The following is a 20,263-nucleotide window of genomic DNA, read 5'->3' as shown; positions in this document are numbered from 1 at the left end:
TAGACAATACTCCTTTTTTTTTAAATACAATCCTCAGTCTCTCCTTTGGTCTCTTGAGGTCTCCCTGATTTGTTGGAATTTAGATGTCTATGGGGTTGGTGAAGGACTCTGGTTGGTGGCCTGGTGGGTGGTGCCTGGTCTGGATTTCACTTTCCTTTCTTTTCTTTGGTCCTTCCTCGGGTCTCCTGACAGCCCACGACTCTGGCTGGAAGTGTTCGGTTTAGGTGAACGGTATGGGATTTTTTAATAGGTTTTAGGTGAACTAATGAATACACACACACATTCTCCCTATGGTCAAGGATTGCCAATATAATAGTATAATTATTTCTGACCATGCTCCAGTACAGCTGGATATTTGTTTTCCAGAGTGTGTCAGGCAATGCCGGAGATGGCGGTTTGTTTCCTTGTTACTGTCTACATACTCATTCAAAAAAATCCTTTCACAACAAATAGATTTTTTGGGGAATTTAATCTCACGCCAGGGACACCTTTAACTACAGTGTGGGAAGCTTTCAAGGCATATTTGAGGGGACAGATAATTTCATATACAGTTTATGAGAGGAAGAAACGCAATCAACGCTTGGAAGAACTAATTCATAAAATAGCAGAGGTGGACCGTAAATACGCGGAGGAACTAACGCCAGAGTTATATAGAGAGAAGTTGTTGTTAAAAACTGATTTTGATAACCTTTCTACTAAACAAACGGAACTGCTGTTTTTTTTTTAAATAGAAACAAATATTTTATGAGCATGGGGAAAGGGCCGGAAAGCTTTTAGCCCACCAGATTAAACGAGCAGCTAAAAGTGCCATTCCTGAAATTTGAACGGGTCTGGGTGAGATAACCACTAACCCTAATACAGTGGAACCTCGGAGTTTGAACGTCTCGGAACTCGTACAAATTTGAGTAAAAAATGCCTCAGAGTTTGACCTCGGTCTCGGAGTTTGAACACCCAAGTAAAGAAAGCAAAGCCGAACGTACCTTGAACGGGTAGCCGAGTGAAGCTGAGCAATGCCGAATGCTCACGTTGTGGTCATTGACACGAAGCACTGCTTATTTCCAGTCAGTGAGTGAACACTCTGAGGTGCTCTGTGCATCCGTGAGTGCATTTGGATTTTTTCAGGACAATTTTCTTCAACATGGGCCCAAAGAAAGACAGCGGTGCCAGTGGCAGCAAAAAAAAAAACGTACAGTACTACGAAATAGTGGGTGTAGGAAGGAGATTATTGTGGCGTTGTAACTAATGTGACTGACTACTTCCGTAATACTAATAGCACTATCTCAGATTATTTCCCCCTTCATAGATCCTGCAGGCAAGGCTGTGGCCTTTCCCCATATTCGTTTGATTTGGCAGTTAAGCCCCTTGCTATAGTCCTTAGAGCGGAAGACAGTGTTAGTGGTATTACTCTTGGTGGCAATGTTCATAAGATCGCACTGTACGCAGATGACCTGCGTATATATGCAACCCAACGTCGTCAATACCAAACCTATTATCTATGTTGGAAAAATTTAGATACATCTCAGGTTACAAATTGAATTATTCAAAGAGCCTGCTTCTTCCAATTAATCGAACATTTGATTATTCAGGTTTCCCATTTAAAGTGGAACGAGATAGGTTTTCGTATCTAGGAATTAAAGTCACTCGTAAAACATTATTCGAGCAAACAAAAGATTTTGGGAGATGGTCGGCCTTGCCAATCTCACTTGCAGGTCGGATCAATACGGTTAAAATGACGGTTCTTCCTAGATTTCTTTGTGTTTCAGATGATTCCAATATTTATCCCTTTGAAAACATTCAAACAATTAGACAAACTGATGTCTTCATTTATTTGGAACAGTACTAACCTTAGGATAAAGAAAATGTACCTCGAGGTTCCCAAAGACGCTGGTGGGTTGAGGTTACCCAATTTTCTCTTGTATTATTGGGCTGCAAACATAACAAGGCTACTACACTGGATCTACACATACAAGAATAAGCAGGGCCTGGGTACATACGAAGCTACTGTCTAACCCACTCCCAACACTTACATCATCGTTACCGCATAATAGTAGTTTACATTTAGCTAACCTGGTTGGTCAAGCTTCACTTAAAATATGGCTGCAGTTTAGGAGATATTTTGATTTAAAGCAGTATAGTTGGTATTCCAGTATAGTAGGTATTCCCCTGTAGCAGATAACCACTTTTTTCCTCCATCTCGGCTTGACAAGGCGTTTCAACTTTGGCAAAGGAATGTTTTTTTGTTAGTTTTTTATGATTTGTATTCTGACGTGTTTATCTCGTTTGAAACACTTGAAAGCATCCATAATATACCTAGATCCCATTATTTTAGTTTTTTTTCAACTATGCAGCTTTACCAGGGAAAGGTTTCCCTCATTTCCATTCCTTCACCCAAAAATCATCTCGATGCATTTTTAGAATTGGATCAGTATGGAAGGAAGCGTGTATCTGTGATCTATAACTTGTTAAGCAAGTTTAAACAATTTGAAACCGATAACATGGGACAAAACAAAAAATGCCATGGGAGAGGGACTTGGCATATCCTTTCTGATATGTGCCAACAATGTTTAAAACAAATTTATACCTCATCATTGTGTGTACGACATAGTCTGTTGCAATTCAAGGTACTACATTATTCAAGGGATAAATTGTCAAAAATCTTTCCCACTATGGATCTTAGCAGTTATGAACCGGCCTCAATTGGACATATGTTTTGTACTTCTCTCGATGACTACTGGAGACAAATATTTCTTGTATTTTCCACCATATGTGGCCAGAATATCACATAGCCATTTTTGTACCACCCCCATGCACGGCCATGGAAGCGAGTGAGGACATGTCCAGAAGAGGCTTTCCTGTCACGATCATCAAGTTACCAGAGACCATTGTGGAGCAGCTGAAGCAGAGTGACCAGAGGAGGCTGCCCTATAGTGAACTCAGGACAAGTCCCGGAATATAAAGAGAAGCTGAGAGCTAAGGTTAAAGTACCACTGATTGTCACACCCACCTAAGTGGGGCTAAATTCGTTCTGCGCATTTGACCCATCCCCTGAGGGTGCGTTGAGCAGCAACAGTGACAGCGCTTGGGAATCATTTGGTGGTTTAAACCCCCCAATTACAAACCCTTAAGGCAGAATGCCAAACAAGGACGGCAAGGGGTCCCATTTTTATAGTCTTTGGTGTGAGCCAACCAGGGTTTGAACCCACAACCTCACAGTCTCAGGGCGGAAACTCTACCACTAATCCACTGATCTTTCAAGAAAGTGGCATTCGGTCCCTCGGGAGAATAAAGTTTTTCTTATGATGTCTTGAAATAATGATTAATACTGTTTATTCTGATCAGAAATTAAGGTTTGAAGGCATCAAAGTGCTACATACTAAATCCTTATTTTTCATAACAACCTACGTAAAGGCGCGTGCAAATCCAACAGATCAAGCATGTAGCTTTCATTTTTAAGCAAACATTTTATCTTTTACATTTTATAATTAGACTATATTGAGTCAGACTGCACAGAAATATTATGAACACTTCCAAGCATCAACAAGCACTTCCCCCAAAATTCAAGCACTTTTCAAACCTTCAGGCATTTCAAGGTTTTTAAGCACCCATACAAACCCTGTTTTTAGGTCACAAGAAAGATTCCCTTGAACTTCAGACCCATGGGTCCTGCAGGTGCGTTGGAAACAAGCCATCCAGTGGACTTCCTGGAGCTTCTTCTTACCAATGAACTGCTGTAGTATATTTTTGAGCAGACAAAGTTGTATGTGCATCAATTCCACCAGGTGCTAAGAGGCTTCCCAACAGCAAGACGCAGCGCATGGAAGCCAGTGTCTCTCACAGAGCTCAAACGTTTCTTTGGACTTGGTAATCTGACTGGCATTGCAGCAAAGCCAAATTTGGCCTCATACTGGATTGTGACGAGGAAGATTCAATGCCACATTTCAACAAAACCATTCCAAAGAACTGATGAGGTTCATTCATTTCAACAATAATAAGACAATGGACAAAGCCGACAGACGATACGAAGTTCGCCCTGTGCTCAAAAAATTCAAAGAATTGTTTGAGCCTGGGCTGAACATTTGTATCGATGAAGGCATGATGCTGTGGCAGGGGCGCTTGTCATTCAAGGTATCCAATCCTAAAAAGCCCGTAAAATACAGTATAAAATCGTACATTTTGTGTGACTCAGCAACAGGGTATTGTTTCAATATGCAGCCCTATGTTGGTCATGCTAGTCTGACACAGTCTTCAAATTACTTGATCGTAGGAAACGGCAACACACTCTAAATGGATCATTTTTATAATTCCGTAGAGCTGTGTGAGCGTTTGCTGGGGGTGCAAATCAATGTATGTGGAACACTCAAACGGGGAAACTCAAGTCATCGCAAAGTCTCACCTGGGGATTGTACGAACATCGGAACATTGGAAGTCCATGAACTGGTAAAAAAAAAGCTGACAAATGTTTACTCCTATGTAATTTACCGTAGTGGTGTAGTCCAGGGTATACACGGGTATACGGTGTATATTAAATGAGTGCCATTCCATATTATAAATTGCTTTGTTTTAGAGGGGTGTTATGTTTATTTTGTTTTATAAGGAACCCACTATCAGAGTTCCCAAGTTGATCTGTTCTGATAAGAATAATAAAAATTAAAAAAATCCAAAAACAATATAGCCATTGTCATGACAAACACATTATATAGTGCCATGAGAAAGTATTTGTCCCTTACTGATTTCTGTCTTTTATTCATATGTATCACTTGAAAAGGTTTCATTTCATCATACCAATTTTAAGAAGTTGATGCTGTTTCACCTGTCACACACTAAATGTTCTCGTATACTGTTAGCATATGGAGAGGAATTTGTGTCTTTATTTTCAAACAAAAACGGGATTTACAACCTCCTGAAAAAAATTCTAACAAAAAAGGGATTTCAAATAAAAAATATTTGCAAAAAAAAAAAAAAAACCTAATTGCAAACAAAATTCATGCATTTATATTTTATTTTTAAACTTTTGCAAGCAAGTTTGCAACTCCTGACTTTTGGTTGCAAATCTGTTTTGCAGTTGCAGATCTTTTTTGCGGTTGCAAATCTTGCAGTTGCAAATCTTTTTCTGTCTGGTGTGGGCGGGGTCCTCTGCTCAATGATGATAGAAGCTTTTTCATTGGTCAGCTACAACAACGTTCTTTGGTCAGCTAGGAATGGGGGTGTGACAATGTCCGTCTGACTCTTCCTGACTCATTCTACAGTCGAAGCCAGCATCGAGGTAAATATAAGCTTCTTTTTTTTGTACTTTTCTGTTTTAGTTATATCTTATATTTAAAGCAACCCTTGATCAATCGCTTATCCGGTGCTTTGGTCTAACCATTACAATTAGCATAATCACTCATGCATTGCTTAGCCTCTGATAGTCTGATACCTGACTCATTCATGAAGCCATGTTGTTGGCAGTTGAAACACACAAATATACGGCTCACTGGGATAGCTGTTAGTATGAAGTTTTTTTGTATGTTTTTTACTCATAAAGAAACCTTTGCATTCGCTTCACATACAAGCATCTTGGATGTGATGTTTGAAGTAGAGATTAAATTTGTGATAATCCTTTGATTATTATTATTTATTGCTCCTGTTTGTTTACTGTACCGCTACTAATAAACTTTTCTAGATATACAAAGACACAAATAAATATAAAATAGTCGACAATCTGTTTTTATAACACTGTAGTGAATCAAGGTAATTGATTCTGAAAAAAAAAAAAGGTTTCCTCCACTTGCTGTTTAGTGTCAGGGTCAGTTCATGTGATTACAGATTGCTCTTGATTTGGTTCTGAATGTGGAGATGGGATTCAGCTGCTACTCAGTGGAGGGGCAGATCTATTCCAGAGGGGATACATGGCCAGCCCAAAAAAGAAAATCTCTATTAAAAAAGAAAAATCTATCTATCTATTTATCTGTCTATCTATCTCTGTCTATCTATCTCTGTCTATATATATATATATATATATATATATATATATATATATATATATATATACTGGTTTCACATCTTCAATAGTAAAGAAAATATAAGTAGTTTATAAGTGACAAACATACAAAGTAGTTATTTGTTTTTAATCAGGTAAACTGTGTTTGACATATGATTTATAGAGTTAACAAATGAGCAATAAACATTATAACAATCACAGACGAAAGTTATTACAAAATATTTTAATTCCCAACTATCACAAATTTAATCTCTATTCTCTAATTCAAACATGCAAGATGTAGGGGAAGCAGCTACTGTAAATACATTTGACGCCCAGTCCTGCTTGTATGTGAAGCGAATGCAAAGGTTTCATTATGAGTAAAAAAAACAACAAAACTTCATACTAGCAGCTATCCCAGTGAACCGTATATTTGTGTGTTTCGATTGCCAACAACATAGCTTCATGAATGAGTCAGGTATCAGACTATTAGAGCTAGCTAGCATGGCTAAGCAATGCTGAGTGAGTGATTACGCTAATTGTAATGGTTAGACCAAAGGGTTGCTTTTAGATAAATATAAGATAGAATTAAAACTGAAAAGCAAAAAAAATTGCAATATTTACCTCGATGCTGGCGGCGACTGTAGAATGAGCCAGGAAGAGTCAGACGAACATTGTCACACGCCCATTCCTAGGTGATCAATGAACGTTGTTGCAGCGGCTTCCAAGCTGACCAAGTTTTTCTACTCTCACATTTTCATGAGGAGTAAGTGCGGTTGTGCCCTCATCGTAACGTCAACTTGCTGCGGAGGCAAGTGAGAGAGGGCAGTGGGCAGGTGGGCAATTTGCGACTGCAGAAGTGGAGGGGGCGAGGGAAAAACAAACTTGTTTACGTCACGTGACTCCGGTTCATTGACGGCCCGGTGAAAGGACGGCGTTAGCAGTCTATGATGTCGAGACTCAAGACTTAATTAAAATGAAGAGGATGGATCAAAAGTACAACTGAAAGGAAGCCAGTTATGGGGAAAAAAGGAGATTAAAAATAGAAAAGGTTGGCTGATTTCTGAGTGCATGATGAGAGTGACAGTGAGAGTTGGCTATCAGCTATTTATTAGCCTCTTGCTAATGTGTTGCTACAAAACTCGACTGTATTTCATTTGGTATTCAGTTTTGCTGGACTAGCAACTATTAGAATTGAGGCATCAGGTGATGGCACTATATTTCACCCATAGGCAACCTAGTTTAGTTTGTAGTGTTTACAACACAACACAGGGCGCAAATCTAGCCCTGACTGTTAGTTTTGGTTATTCACAAAAATGTTAATTTTTGTTTTAAAACGTGTTAATTTATGTAGTATTGCTTGTATTTTTCATTATTATTTTGTCCTCAAAGTTTAGCAAAAATCAATTTTTGAACTTGTTAAAATGAATTTAGCAAAATTAAATTTTTGTGAGTCACAGATGTGACACAGCATATTTTATATATAAATATGCTATTTGTCTCAGTATCTCTGAGAAGGGAAGTGAAAAACTACTTACTCTATACAGTATATGCTGACAGAGCTAACCTAAGACAATAAATCTCCCATAATTTATAAGGTCTTGATTGCCTCAGCTCAAATAATTGTTGTGTGAATGTCACACAAATGACGGGAGAATGGCCTTTATTCACATATTGCTATGGATGCACCAAATATTAGGGTAAGTCTATAAGCAATCAGGTCACTGACGGTCAGATCCATGTATGGCACTTTGAACAGGAAGTGATGTGACAATATGCAAATGTTGGGTTGATTCTCTTTTATCTTTATATGTGACCTGTTTTACTGAGTGCATAACTAGGTTGCATACCACATTATTATATCTAACAAAAAAAATGAGGCTAGTGAAAATGCAGAGTGGCTAGTAACTCTGGGATACCACTAGCCACAGTTGATGGTGAGCAAAAAAGTTAATGTCAAGCCATGATATTATTATTATTGTATGTAATAGTCACTTAGGAACCTCACCTGTGACTCCACAGGGTCTCATGTCCAGGGAAAGACCGGATCAGGTCTGAGCATAATTCCATCTCGTGGTGGAAGTACTCAAACAGTTTTGCTAATTCAAGGTCCCTCTTATCTTCTTCCATTGTCTCTATTCCGGACTGCTCCCCATTAGCCAGGAGAGTGACAGAGGGTAAGAGGTAGCTGCTAGGCACGACTCTGAACTGATGCTGGGGTGAGCAGTTTTTGCCAAGAGCTGGTGTCAAAGACAACTCTTCGATTAGCTTCTTGAGCAGGAATTGACGGTAGTGAAAGCCACTATGATCCGATACATGCAACGACACCCATTGACGCATTGTGGACAGCTCATCATGGAAAACCTTAAAGGGAACAAAACACAGGGCCTTATGAATACTTGACATTTACCTTCAGATCAGAGCTACCGGTATACTTTATAATTGTCAATTTCAGTGGCTACCAGTGCCATGACACTAACATATCTTTCCTATATGAGCTCAGTGCTGGAGCTCACTACCAGTTCAATCCATGCTTTGTGGAGCTCCAAAACAATGTCGTGCCGAATGTGATGTCACCTAGCTTAGCATTAATTTACAACAATCTATTGTAAATTTCATCAATGAAAGCGAAACATAAATCATCATAATCAATAATAAACAATTGGAACTAAATCAATATGCATTTTTGTCAACTAGTGAAGACGAGACTAAAGAGTACTTCACTTAATAAAAACTGGGCTACAATCTATGGACATTTTAGTTCATGAATAAAAACGAGACGAAAATATGATTTTGTAAAATCTTGTCGCTGCTAATCTGTCACTGTGACACTGTCATGTGACACAGTGAAACACCCTCTTTCAAATCTACAGCTAGCGAGTGCAACATGCACAAACATGGTGTGCTGTGGCTCAGTGGTAGAGCGATCGTTTTTCGAGGTTGTGGGTTTGATCCCATGCCACTGTGACCACGTCGAAGTATCTTTGAGCAAGATACTGAACCCCCACAGTTGCTACTGATGCTGGGTCATCAGTAGGTGAGTAGTCGAATGTAAAGCACTTTGATGGCCTTGTAAGGTGGGAAAGCGCTATATAAATGAAGTACCATTTACCATTCACGGTGAAAGGTTAAAAAAAAAAGAGTAAATTATCTTTATAACGTAAAATTTAACCCAACGGCTATAACGTTCCAACAATAATGTTAATCTGACCGCTAACCAATGCTGGCTAATTTACTAGCTCATAGCATGGAGCCCTAGTAGACACTTGTTTATATACTGTAATTGTGTGTCAAGTTGTTTTTCATCAAAAAGATGTGAACATTTTATGTAAAATTGTTTTAGATCCCAAATGTTCAACATTATCTGCTGACAAAAAAAATATACAGGGGTAAAATGATTGTCCTGACTAAAACTAGATTAAAACATTGACCGTTTATGTTGATTAAAACTAGATTAATAAAATTGTTGTTATTTTTTGTACTAAAACAAAGACTAACAAGCGTGATTGAAAATTAACACTAGAACAATCAAGTAACTATTTTTTTTAATTTTCTGCACAGTATTTTGGACAACACCAAGAGACTGCCAAGAGGCCCCTACATACCTTGACATTGCCTTTTGCCATGTGTTGCAGCACCCAGATGCGGTGCGACCATGCATTGTAGTTACTGGGATAACTACATGCAGCATCAGAGCAGACATTCAGCTCTTTGTAGAGTATTTCAGCAAGATGGTAACTGAACTGATGACTCCCTTCTACATCTGCCTGATCTGCTTCACCGTGCTTTCCAAAGCAATCCACAGCTGAGAGCCCTCTCAGGATTTGCTGCAGCACCCAGCGTCTGCAACGAGGCATCAGCTACTGATTATCATTTTTCTATCATTTGTTGTTGGTAAACCATCATCTACTCACTAACTTAATAAAGATATACATTTATTAGTAGGTACCTTTAAATTATGATAATCTTACAACACACAATAAAATAAAATACAATATTTTTTGTTCGATGTCGATACCATGGTGTCATTGTGGAATTGAGTCCCATTGTTGAGTAGTTGCATGGTTCAAAGCTCTGAACCCAAAAGAGGAAAACAGGCTGAAGGTACAATGAGGAACATTGTGGAAAAAGAACAGAGAGTACAGTGCGGAATAACAAGCATTTAGGATGCAATGGGCAAACAGGCCTGCTCAACCTGAGACCCCATTGCAATCCCGTGTACTGATTTTCAATTTTGCTATTCGGAAAATAAATTGACTGACCAAATTCATCCATTGTAAGAATAAGTAAAAAAAACGTTATGGCCTAAAATGTACCCAAAAATTAGTATTTTGGATGGGAAGTAATTAATCCCATTTTGCCTGTGATCAACACGCCTCAAATTTTCTCCTCAGAATTAAGGTGGCGTGTGACCAGGAGTCCAGAGATCACCCCACATCGTACACTTGAAACTTCTGGGTATAGGTTTGTAAATTCAACAAGAAAGGTGTTGATAAGCTTAAAAAATACCTATGGATTTTTGCCTCACAATTTGGAGTCAAATCTGCGGAGTAGTTTCATTACATTCCATTTAGAATTTGATTTAGATGCTAAATGACAGCATCGGGGTGGAGGGTAGAGGGGGAGTAGAATGTACTAATTAACTCATTGAATCCCACCCATTTTCACAATCCCACATATTTTACCAGATTTTGACTAATTTGCAGGGCCCATTGCTATATAAACATGAAAGATGAGACTCTCTTCTTTCAGAAGAAACAAATGATTCTAACTTTTTTCCGTTCGTGAGTTATCAGCATTAAAAAAAAAAATCTGAAATTAATAACTCTTTGACTGCCAAGCATTTTCAGAAAAGAGAACATGTGGGTGCCAGCTGATTTAAGCATTTTGACTGATCTTTCAAGGTCCACAGAAAATTTTGTGTTTGGACTATGGAAACACAGATACTACCAAATGAAAGATTGAACTCTCATCTTTCATCGGAAAGATTATTCAGTTTTTCAGTAATCAACAATAGAAAATAGGTTAGTTTCACCCAAATGCTCTGTTTTGGACCAAAATACGGAGAAATCAAGCTTTTTGTGAAACGATATTATTTCATGCACTCTAGTGAATTTGACAACTTTTTTTTTCCATGAATGATGCCACAAACACCTAAACAGTGCTTTACTTCTGTAAAACACTACCACCAACAATGAAAAAGTGTTTTTTGATAGCAAAATACGTTTATTTACATTCAACAGTGTAACAATTTGACAAAACAATTTGGCAAACTATTTACAAATGTGTTCAACTGTGGTACTATTTACATTTGTGTGGATGTTTCAACTACATAGTTTTTCTTTTTGTGTGGTATATTGTATAGCACTCCCCTGCGTGCAAGTGGACGCAGCAAGATTTGCACCACAGATTAGTTTCACTGCGATTGCCCCTTCGCGTGCAGACCCTACACTTTCTTGCCGGCCTTTTTTTCCGGGGAGTAGCAGGTATATACTGCAGTGTGTGTTTGGCCATGTTGTCATCAAGTCTACTCTCAGGATCATGATACGGTGACCTGGTGTTACGTCTGGATTCCTCATGTCCTTCAGTTCCTATACCGGGTGGTAAGAGATGTTCTGATCCATAATATCCACTCCATTCATGATGGCATCGTAGTCCAGAACCAGTGTCTTCTCCGTGATCAGACTGTACCCACTCCTTCGATGAATATGCATTGGACTCGGGGTACTCTTCATCGTCCGATTGAACGTTCGCCTGTGCAGAAGTGCTCGGTTGTGCACCACGTTTTCCGGCGTTAGCATCGCTAGCCGGTGAGGCTTTACAACGTGATTGAAGCCGCCGCGTCAACGCTTCCAACTTCGGCGTCAACCTCGGAGTCACCATCATCATCATCATCAATGTGCTCTTTAGCACTGGTCGATGCTTTTCGTCTTTGAAAAAAATGCTCAAGCGTGAGCTGCTTGCAACCGGTCGCCATTTTCGCTTCATCAGCCATTCTCCCCTCAACACTCTAGCTCCGCCTCACGTCTTCTATTAGTGACTCCTACCCGATCTTGTCCAAAAAGAGTCATCGCTGCCATCTAGTGCCCATAAATAGTCATTATACTAACTCGATCTGCTTGATACTTTCAGCACAGCTGGCCAAGACTTTCCTCCACCCGTTTCCCAAAAAAAAAAGCATAGTTAACGTCTTTTAACGTTTTTGGCGGCACTCATTTGGATTTTACTAAACGTTATTAAATGTTTTTGGCGGTCAAAGAGTTAAGAGAAAATGAACTTTTTGTAAAAGCAAGCATTTCAAGCATAATTTCAAGTATGACACTATTTTTTGCTTTTGTGACAGCTCAAATATCTCAATAATGTGTTCCTTCTACAAAACAACATTACAAAAAAGGCTTTTTATAGGAAAATAATTTATTTGCACATAAAACTATTGAACCTTAGAAATGTATCGTGAACAAAAGTGCAAGAGTTCAGTTTGTGTGTGCATGCCGTGTGTCCGCGTGTGTCCTCCACCCTACAAATTACATATTTTGTGTGTGTGTGTGTGTGTGTGTGAGTAATATAAAATAAACCATTTTGCCTTGGTGCAAAGGCACAAGTCTCACACCACCTGTTAGTGTCACTGCGTTTCCTTGGCACATGCACTTTTCTGCAGCTTGGCTTCTGTGGTGGTGGGTGGCAAATGTTCAACTTTGTGCTTGTGTAGTATTGTTGCAAACCGAATTGGTGAGTCTGTCATGTAGGGAGCTCTGCAACTTCTCACACCCTCAACATCAGCATTCCTTCCTCCGCTGGTGGCTGTGATGAAGGATATGAAGTGGGAGGGAGGGAGAGGGTGTGCAAGCTCTTTGGCTAGTAGATGCATGGCTTCTGGGTGGACAATCTGTAATTTATAGAAATTTGTACAATTACCACACTTTTTAAATTTTTTTATTATTGTGGTTGCTATAGACTTACATTTCCCAATCTCTCTCTCTCTCACACACACACAGTTACACCATTCATTCCTCAGTGCTAAGCATTCAACCTCCGCCTATCTAGCTGCACATTTACGCAGCGTGTTTTCATTCACATCTACAAAATGCATGAACCGTACATATATTATTAGTATTACTGGCAACTTTATAGTATAGTGGGGCATGTAAATGTGCACAAACTGACTGATGAAGGCATGAATGCGAACTTGAAAGCTAGCTAGCATTTACCTCCTCATTCGAGTGGGTCCGGCGATGTCTTGCTGCTGGTGTGCGAGGCATATACTAGTCAGGCATATTCTGATCCAAATCCGGATCACATTCATGGTCTTCAACATCGTCTTCATTGCTAGAAGTCTCCGGCGAAGCGAAAGCCGCATGGGCGGCGGTGGCAATGTCATCATCATCATCTTGGCTGAAATAAAAGTCTCCGGCGAGCATATTTGGGACTGCGGTGAAGTTAGCCGGCTCTTCTTTTTACGGAGTCAAGCCAGCCGTTTTTCATTTCAAGTTTGCCCTTTTATAGGATTTACGGTAGTGTGCGCGAAGGGATGATGGAGCCGAGAACGTCATCCGGTTTTCAAAATAAAAGATAGTTTTTCAAAACAAAATTGAATGGAAAAGCAGTTTAAAAGATGTTTTTACTATTAACAGTTTCAATATAACAACACCAATTCACGTTGTGGGGTGAATATGTACAATATTAAGTTAATTTAAAACAAAGGAAAGATTGAAATGGAATAAAAAAAAGAGGTGTGCATTATCTAGCAGATATGCCACTATGAGCCAGTACTAATTTGGGGTCAATGGGTCACATGACCTGAAAGCTATTGAGCAAAAATGCTAATATTTGCTGGAAAAAAAATCATAAAAAATAAGTGGAGACCTAAAAATAAAAAATGAGGTGTGTAACATCCATCAGACATGCCACTACAATGCAGCACTGATTTGGCGTCAATAGGTCACATGACTTGGAAGCTATTGAGCTAAAATGCTATTTTTTGCAGGAAAAAAATTAGTGAAAATAAGTGGAGACCTAATATTACAAATTAAAAGGTGTGCATTATCCAGCAGAAATGCCACTATGATGCAGCACTGGGGAAAACCGGATGTCCAATATTGGCCCATTTTTGCACATTCACAGGGGTCATACATTTGACCCCTTTTCTTAGACAATACATTCAATTGAGTTAAAATTTGGCCTGTATCATCTCAAGACCTGGGACAACAACTGGGGAAAAAATCTTGAGTTTTCAAAATATAGTATGACGGGGGCAGGGCCTCAAACTTTGCATTTCATATTTGCTTCGCCACAAAAGACCAAATGTTTATTAACTCTCCTGTACATGCGCCAAAAAATCCCTAACTTCTCATGTATGTTAATAGTCCCAACCTGAAGGCATCTATATGATAATATTTTTTTTTTTTTGTTTGTTTTTTTTTCTTTTTTTCCTTTTCTGGGAGATCTCAGTATTGATCATTTGAAATGTCATCATCATTGTTCTCCCTTTTTTTTTTTTTGTATGTGTGTTTGTGCGTGCGTGCGTGCGTGTGTGTGTGCGTGCGTGCGTGAGAAAGAAAAAAAACGGACAGGCGACCGCAGCACTGCTCCACACTGCGGCCTGCCCCAACCGATGCCCCCCCCCCCCCCCCCAGTTGTGTGGTGCATTAAAATTTGGAGGGGAGCTGCAGGGCGGAGACGGTGTCTCCACCCCACCCCACTACCCCCCAAAGTGTGTTATGTGCCCTAAAATGTATTGTGCAAAACTAGTGCAGTGAGTTAAGAGGAGCGACCAGCTGGGCCCCCCCCAACCGGGCGGGGGGGGGGGGGGTGGCGCACCCGCCCACCAAAACCCCCACCCACCCCACCGGGGCTCGCCCCCCGGATACCGGGGCCCGCCCGAAGTGCCCGGAGGCCCACCGGAGCGGGGCGGGCACAACACCAATCCCGCCCACTCCCCCGGCCCCCGGAGCGCCGAGACCCGGGCCACGGATGGAACCCCCGGCCTAGGGGAGAGGGAGGAGGGCGGACAGGGGAGGGGGAGGGGACGGGGGAAGGAGACGACAGGAAGGGCAGGAGGCAGCGGCAGGGCCGCAGAGAGAGGGGGAGAGGAGGAGGAAGGGCGACGAGGGAGAAGGGACAGGGAGGCGGAGGACGGGCGGGGAGAGGTGAAGAGGGAGAGGAAGCAAGGGGGAGGAAGGGGGAGGGGAGAGGGAACCACGGGGCACCCCGGCGGCCCACAGGCCCCGACCCGCGTCGCCGGACCCAGAGCGACGGACCGCGCCGGGGCGGCGCCGCCCCGGACACCAGGGAGAGCCCCGCAACACAGCACCCCCCACGAGACCCAGGGAACGACCAAGACGCAGCCGCCACCCAGCAGCCAACAGAGGGGCAGACCCGCCCACGCCCAGCCAGGGGAGACAGCACCTGTAGAGTTAGTCCCCTGGCATGCAGTGAATCCGAATATTAGCCCTTAGTGCCCATTGGAGGTGAATCTGCTCGATCCTGTTGGCAGCAACTGGGTTCCTGACTATAAAAACACAACCATTAGTTACAAACTGCCAAATGCAGAGACATCAATGTAAGTTATCACGATGTGGTGGCTCTCGCTAACAGGCAGAATTAAATAACCAGAATTAGGTTAAAATATTCTATATACGTAGACCATATTTCTATGAATTTTGATATTTGTTTTTTATTTGAGGCCGATATTTTTTCCATTAAAATGTGATTTATGAGGAGGTTAGACCATTGGTCGATATTCAGAGTTTGTTTATTTTTCCAGTTAACAAGAATTGTTTTTTTAGCGATAGTAAGGGCTACAAGTGGAGATTGAAATTGTTTATGTGGTAGGTCAGTTGTTGTTAGGTCACCTAGCAAACACAAGTTTGGAGATAAAGGTATCCTATAGTCCAAGATAGCGGAAAGTTTTTCTAAGACTTTAGTCCAGAAATACATAACCGGAGTGCATAACCATAAAGCATGAAAATAAGTGTCTGTAGTGTTTTGTAAACACTGGAGACAAATGTCGGAGTCGGAGAGCCCCATTTTCTTCATCATATATTGAGTAATGTATGTTCTATGGATAATTTTGTATTGGATAAGTTGTAAATTTGTGTGTTTTGTCATTTTAAATGCATTTTCACAAACTTGAATCCAAAAGTCAGATTCCGGAGCTATAGACAAGTCTGTCTCCCATTTTAAGATGGGTAAAGACATTTTATCCGTATATGAAAGTAACTCATATATTTTTGAAAGTTGTTTTGTTGTTGTCGGAGAAAGCTTGGTAATATCTTTAGCTAAGCCAGGCGGTTGGAGCGTACCCTGAAGTGTTGGAATTTGTTTCTTTATCATATTTTTAACTTGCAGATAATGTAAAAAATTTCCGTTTGTTATTTTGTATTTTTGGAGCAAAGATGTATATGATATAAACATATTATCTGAGAAGAGATGGTGAAGATGTGTGATTCCTTTCTGCTCCCACACACCTAAATAAAACGTTTGGTTGTTAATTCGAAAGTCAGGGTTATGCCATAGGGGAGAAAGCCCACAGGGCTCCACTTGGGCTTTTGTAATTTCTAATGCCTTCCACCAAGCAGTCAGGGTGGCGGAAATCATTGGGTTTTTAAAACAATTATGTCGCTTAATCGATGTTGTAATAAAGAGTAAATCTAGAAGTCTGAGGTTATTACAATCCTTCTGTTCTAGTTCCAGCCAACAGTTAGTATCTCTGTTGGGTTGTGCCCATAGAACGATATATTGTAGCTGGTTAGCTATATAGTAGTACATAAAATTTGGTGCCTCTAGACCACCTTTGGATTTACTTTTCTAAAGAGTAGATAGACTAATCTTTGCTTTTTTTTTTTTCCAGTAAAATTTTGTAACGGCTGAGTCCAACAACTGGAACCATTTAGCCGTAGGTTTAAATGGAATCATTGAGAAAAAATAGTTTATTTTAGGTAAAACTTTCTTTTCTACTTTTCTATATGATAATATTCAGTTATATCTATATCGCCACCTAGTGGTGAATTTTTTTTCATTTTTTACATTTTCATCTATTGCACCAAGCCCGTGAAAGGGATCCAGTTGAAAATTGGTCACAGAAGCCACATTGGTCATGCCCCACACCAAATATTGTGACTTTTCAGCAAAGGGCGTGGCCATGACGCTAATGCAAAGTCTGATGATTCACCTTGACAATAAAAGCTGCTTTAAATTGACCCAGATGATCCTATCTTCTCCAAATTTAACACATTTGATGAGAGTCCAGTCCTGAAGACATGTACGAACTTATATTTCATCGTACTGATAGTGCCCCTAATGGCAATTTTTTTTCTTAACACGTTAACTGGATCTACCTCATATTCACATCACAAGAGTGTTTAGGCCTTCATTATGTCACAACACAAAGTTTGTAAGTTTACGCGAATAACGCTGAGCGTGGCATGGCATTGTTCGCCAAGAATACAACGCCGATTTGGAGGACCTAAACATGGCACAGAAACGTATGAAACTTGGTACACACATCTAGCACTTGCACCCCCTACAAATTTTTAACGAAGTAGCCCCGGTTGTAAGTTTACGCAAGATCTATGAAAAAATATTGGTATATGAGGGAGCCCAAGACCTACAAAAAAGTATTTTGGAGCCATATACTAAAACAAGCAGAAAGTGAGCTACGAATTTCTAAATTTCATTTTTTTGCCGATTTTTGCTCATGTACAGGGGGGCATTCTTTTCCCCATTTCTCCGACACGTTTGATACGATTGACCTCAAACATGGTTTAGACCATGTCTAGACCTGGCCCATCAACAGGGGAAAAAATCTTTACTTTTACAAATACTATTTGACGGGGGCAGGGCATCATTTTATGTGTTTCATATTTCCTTCGCCAAGAGGAAATGCATAACTCCTTAGTACATGCTCTAAAAAAATCCCAAACTTTACACGTATGTTTCTAGTCACGACCTGAAGGGGCTCGGAGCTGATCCCTGATGTACCTACCTCCACTTTAAATCCTCCGTCACACCTACAGCACACTTCACCACTGTCTTACAGCCCGCATACATGTCCTGCACCACTTAAACATACTTCTCTGCTACTCCAGACTTCCTCATACAAAACCACAGTTCCTCTCTGGACACTCTTAAGCTTTCTCCAGATCTACAAAGACACAATGCAGCTCCTTCTGACCTTCTCGGTACTTTTCTATCAACATCCTCAAAGCAAATACTGCATCTGTGGTACTCTTTTTTTTTGTGGGGGGTTGGGCATTAAACAAAACTGCTGCTAACCTCTTTCTCTGGATCCTCTACTGCACCTCCTCATTTCACCACCAAGTCTCCTCATCCCTTTTCCTTCTAGATGACACACCAAGGGCTGTCCTACCTGTCTCCCTAATCACATTTGCTGTAGTTGTCCAGTCATCTGGAAGCACCTCCTGACCATCCAGAGCCTTCTTCCTGCCTCCTTCCTGAAAGTCATACAACACTCTTCATTTTTCAGCTTCCACCATTTTGTCCTCTTCTCTGTCTTTGCCGTCTTTGTCTTCCTCATTACCAGAGTTATCCTACACACTACCATCATATGCTGTCTGGCTACACTCTCACCTACCACTACTTTGCAGTCACTGATCTCCTTCAGATTACACCGTCTACACAAGATGTAGTCTACCTGTGTACTCGTACCTCTACTCTTGTAGGTCACCCTATGTTCCTGCCTATTCTGGAAGAAAGTAATCACGACAGCCATTTCAATTCTTTTTGCAAAGTCAACCACTATCTGTCCTTCTGCATTCCTCGCCTGGATACCAAACTTGCCCATCACCTCTGTTTCCTGCACCAAAGTGTCCATTGAAGTCTGTACGAATGACAACTCTCTCACTTCTAGGGATGCTCTGCATCATTTCATCAATATACAACCAAAAGTTCTCCTTCTCCAGCTCACATCCTACCTGTAGTGCATAACCACTAAGAACATTGATCATCAGGTTCATCAAGATATCTTACACTCTTTTTACCTCCAGGACACTCCTAACAAACTCCTCCTTCACGACAACTCCTACTCCATTTCTCTTCCTATCAACACCATGATAGAATAACTTGAACCCTGCTCCTAAACTTCTAGCTTTACTCCCTTTCCACACAATATGTCCACCTTCCTCCTCTGCATCATGTCAACCAGCTCTATACCTTTTCCTGTCATAATTCCAACATTCAAAGTCCCTACTCTCAGTCCTAGACTCTTGGTGTTCCTCTTCTCTTCCTCCTCTCCTTCTTCGACCAACAGTGGTCCAGTTTAAACCGGCACCCTGTAGGTCAACAGCACCGATGGCGGTTTTGTTAACCAGGGCCTCGACGGATCCTGTATGGAAGTATGCATGTTTGATTTGGCCAAAGTTTTTACGTTGGATGCCCTTCTTGACACAACCCTGTGTATTTATCCGGTCTTGAGACCGGCACAAGAAGACACTGGCTTGTGCCCCCTTGCGGCTATATTTTACACACAAAAGGTATTTAGTCCAAAATTTGGATACACTTTGTAAGTGTGATAACTAAGTAATTTATGGATATTTTTTTTACTTTTCAACACTCAAAATGTTCAGTGGCGTCAGACCTATCCATATATATTGTGCTATGAGTAAAACTAGCGATGATGTGTAAATATGTGCTTTTAAAAAATGTCAATCGGGGCAACTCAGTGCCCCCCCCCAAAAAAAAAACGCAGATTTTTGAGGTTCTTAACATTGACTAAAACTAATTGAGCTTTGCACACATCACACCTGTAAAAAAAAAAACATATGTAAAGGTTTATTATGCCATTTTCTAAGAAATTTGGCTTTGAATGTGCCAGTACCCCATCGTAACCGTACCCCAACATGCAAGTACCCCAAAGGGCCCGGGCTGCAGGACCCTTTAAAGCTGCTCGCAGCTCTAGTTATAATTGGGGCCCGAGCAGCTGCTTTGAGTAAAACAATGACGTGTATATATGTACTTTGAAAAAAATGCCAATCGGAGCAACTCATTGACAAAAAATAAAAAAAGGACGATGATTTTTGAAGGGTCTTAACATTGACCAAAACTCATTGAGCTTTGCACACATCACACCTGGCAAAAAAAAAAAATAAATCCATATGTAAATGTTTATTATGCCATTTTCTAAGAAATTTGGCTTAGAATGTGCCAGTATCCCAACTTCCAAGTACCCCTAAGTGGCCCGGGCTGCGAGGGCCCTTTATAGCTGCTTGCAGCTCTAGTTATGGGAATGCTTGCGGAGCAAGCAGGCACATATTGTTATTCTACCTAGGATCTACCTAGATCGCACTG

At 40.7% G+C, this 20,263-nt stretch overlaps 2 protein-coding genes across 4 annotated transcripts in view; both read right to left on the bottom strand.

Annotated features, from left to right (window-relative positions):
• ptar1 (protein prenyltransferase alpha subunit repeat containing 1) overlaps positions 1-20,263 on the bottom strand; it is a 96,098-nt gene that overhangs the window by 14,778 nt on the left and 61,057 nt on the right. For all 3 annotated transcript variants that reach the window (XR_013293335.1, XM_077560308.1, XM_077560309.1), the window contains 2 exons: positions 9,565-9,802; positions 7,968-8,323 (listed from right to left, as the gene is read on the bottom strand). Coding sequence is in view for 2 of the 3 variants with exons in the window: in XM_077560308.1 (XP_077416434.1) it covers positions 7,968-8,323; positions 9,565-9,802 (594 nt within the window). In the remaining variant the exon portion in view is untranslated. The remainder of the gene's footprint in view (positions 1-7,967; positions 8,324-9,564; positions 9,803-20,263) is intronic.
• LOC144048401 (uncharacterized) lies at positions 9,815-14,570 on the bottom strand. Its single transcript, XM_077560310.1, has 2 exons — positions 13,168-14,570; positions 9,815-12,845 (listed from the first exon to the last, which is right to left on the bottom strand). The coding sequence occupies exons 1-2, from the start codon at positions 13,216-13,218 to the stop codon at positions 12,582-12,584; spliced, it is 315 nt and encodes a 104-aa protein (XP_077416436.1). The 5' UTR covers positions 13,219-14,570; the 3' UTR covers positions 9,815-12,581.

This window comes from Vanacampus margaritifer, chromosome 3 (genome assembly GCF_051991255.1).
Source record: "Vanacampus margaritifer isolate UIUO_Vmar chromosome 3, RoL_Vmar_1.0, whole genome shotgun sequence".
NCBI lineage: Eukaryota > Metazoa > Chordata > Actinopteri > Syngnathiformes > Syngnathidae > Vanacampus > Vanacampus margaritifer.
This window is presented reverse-complemented; position numbering and strand designations above follow the sequence as displayed.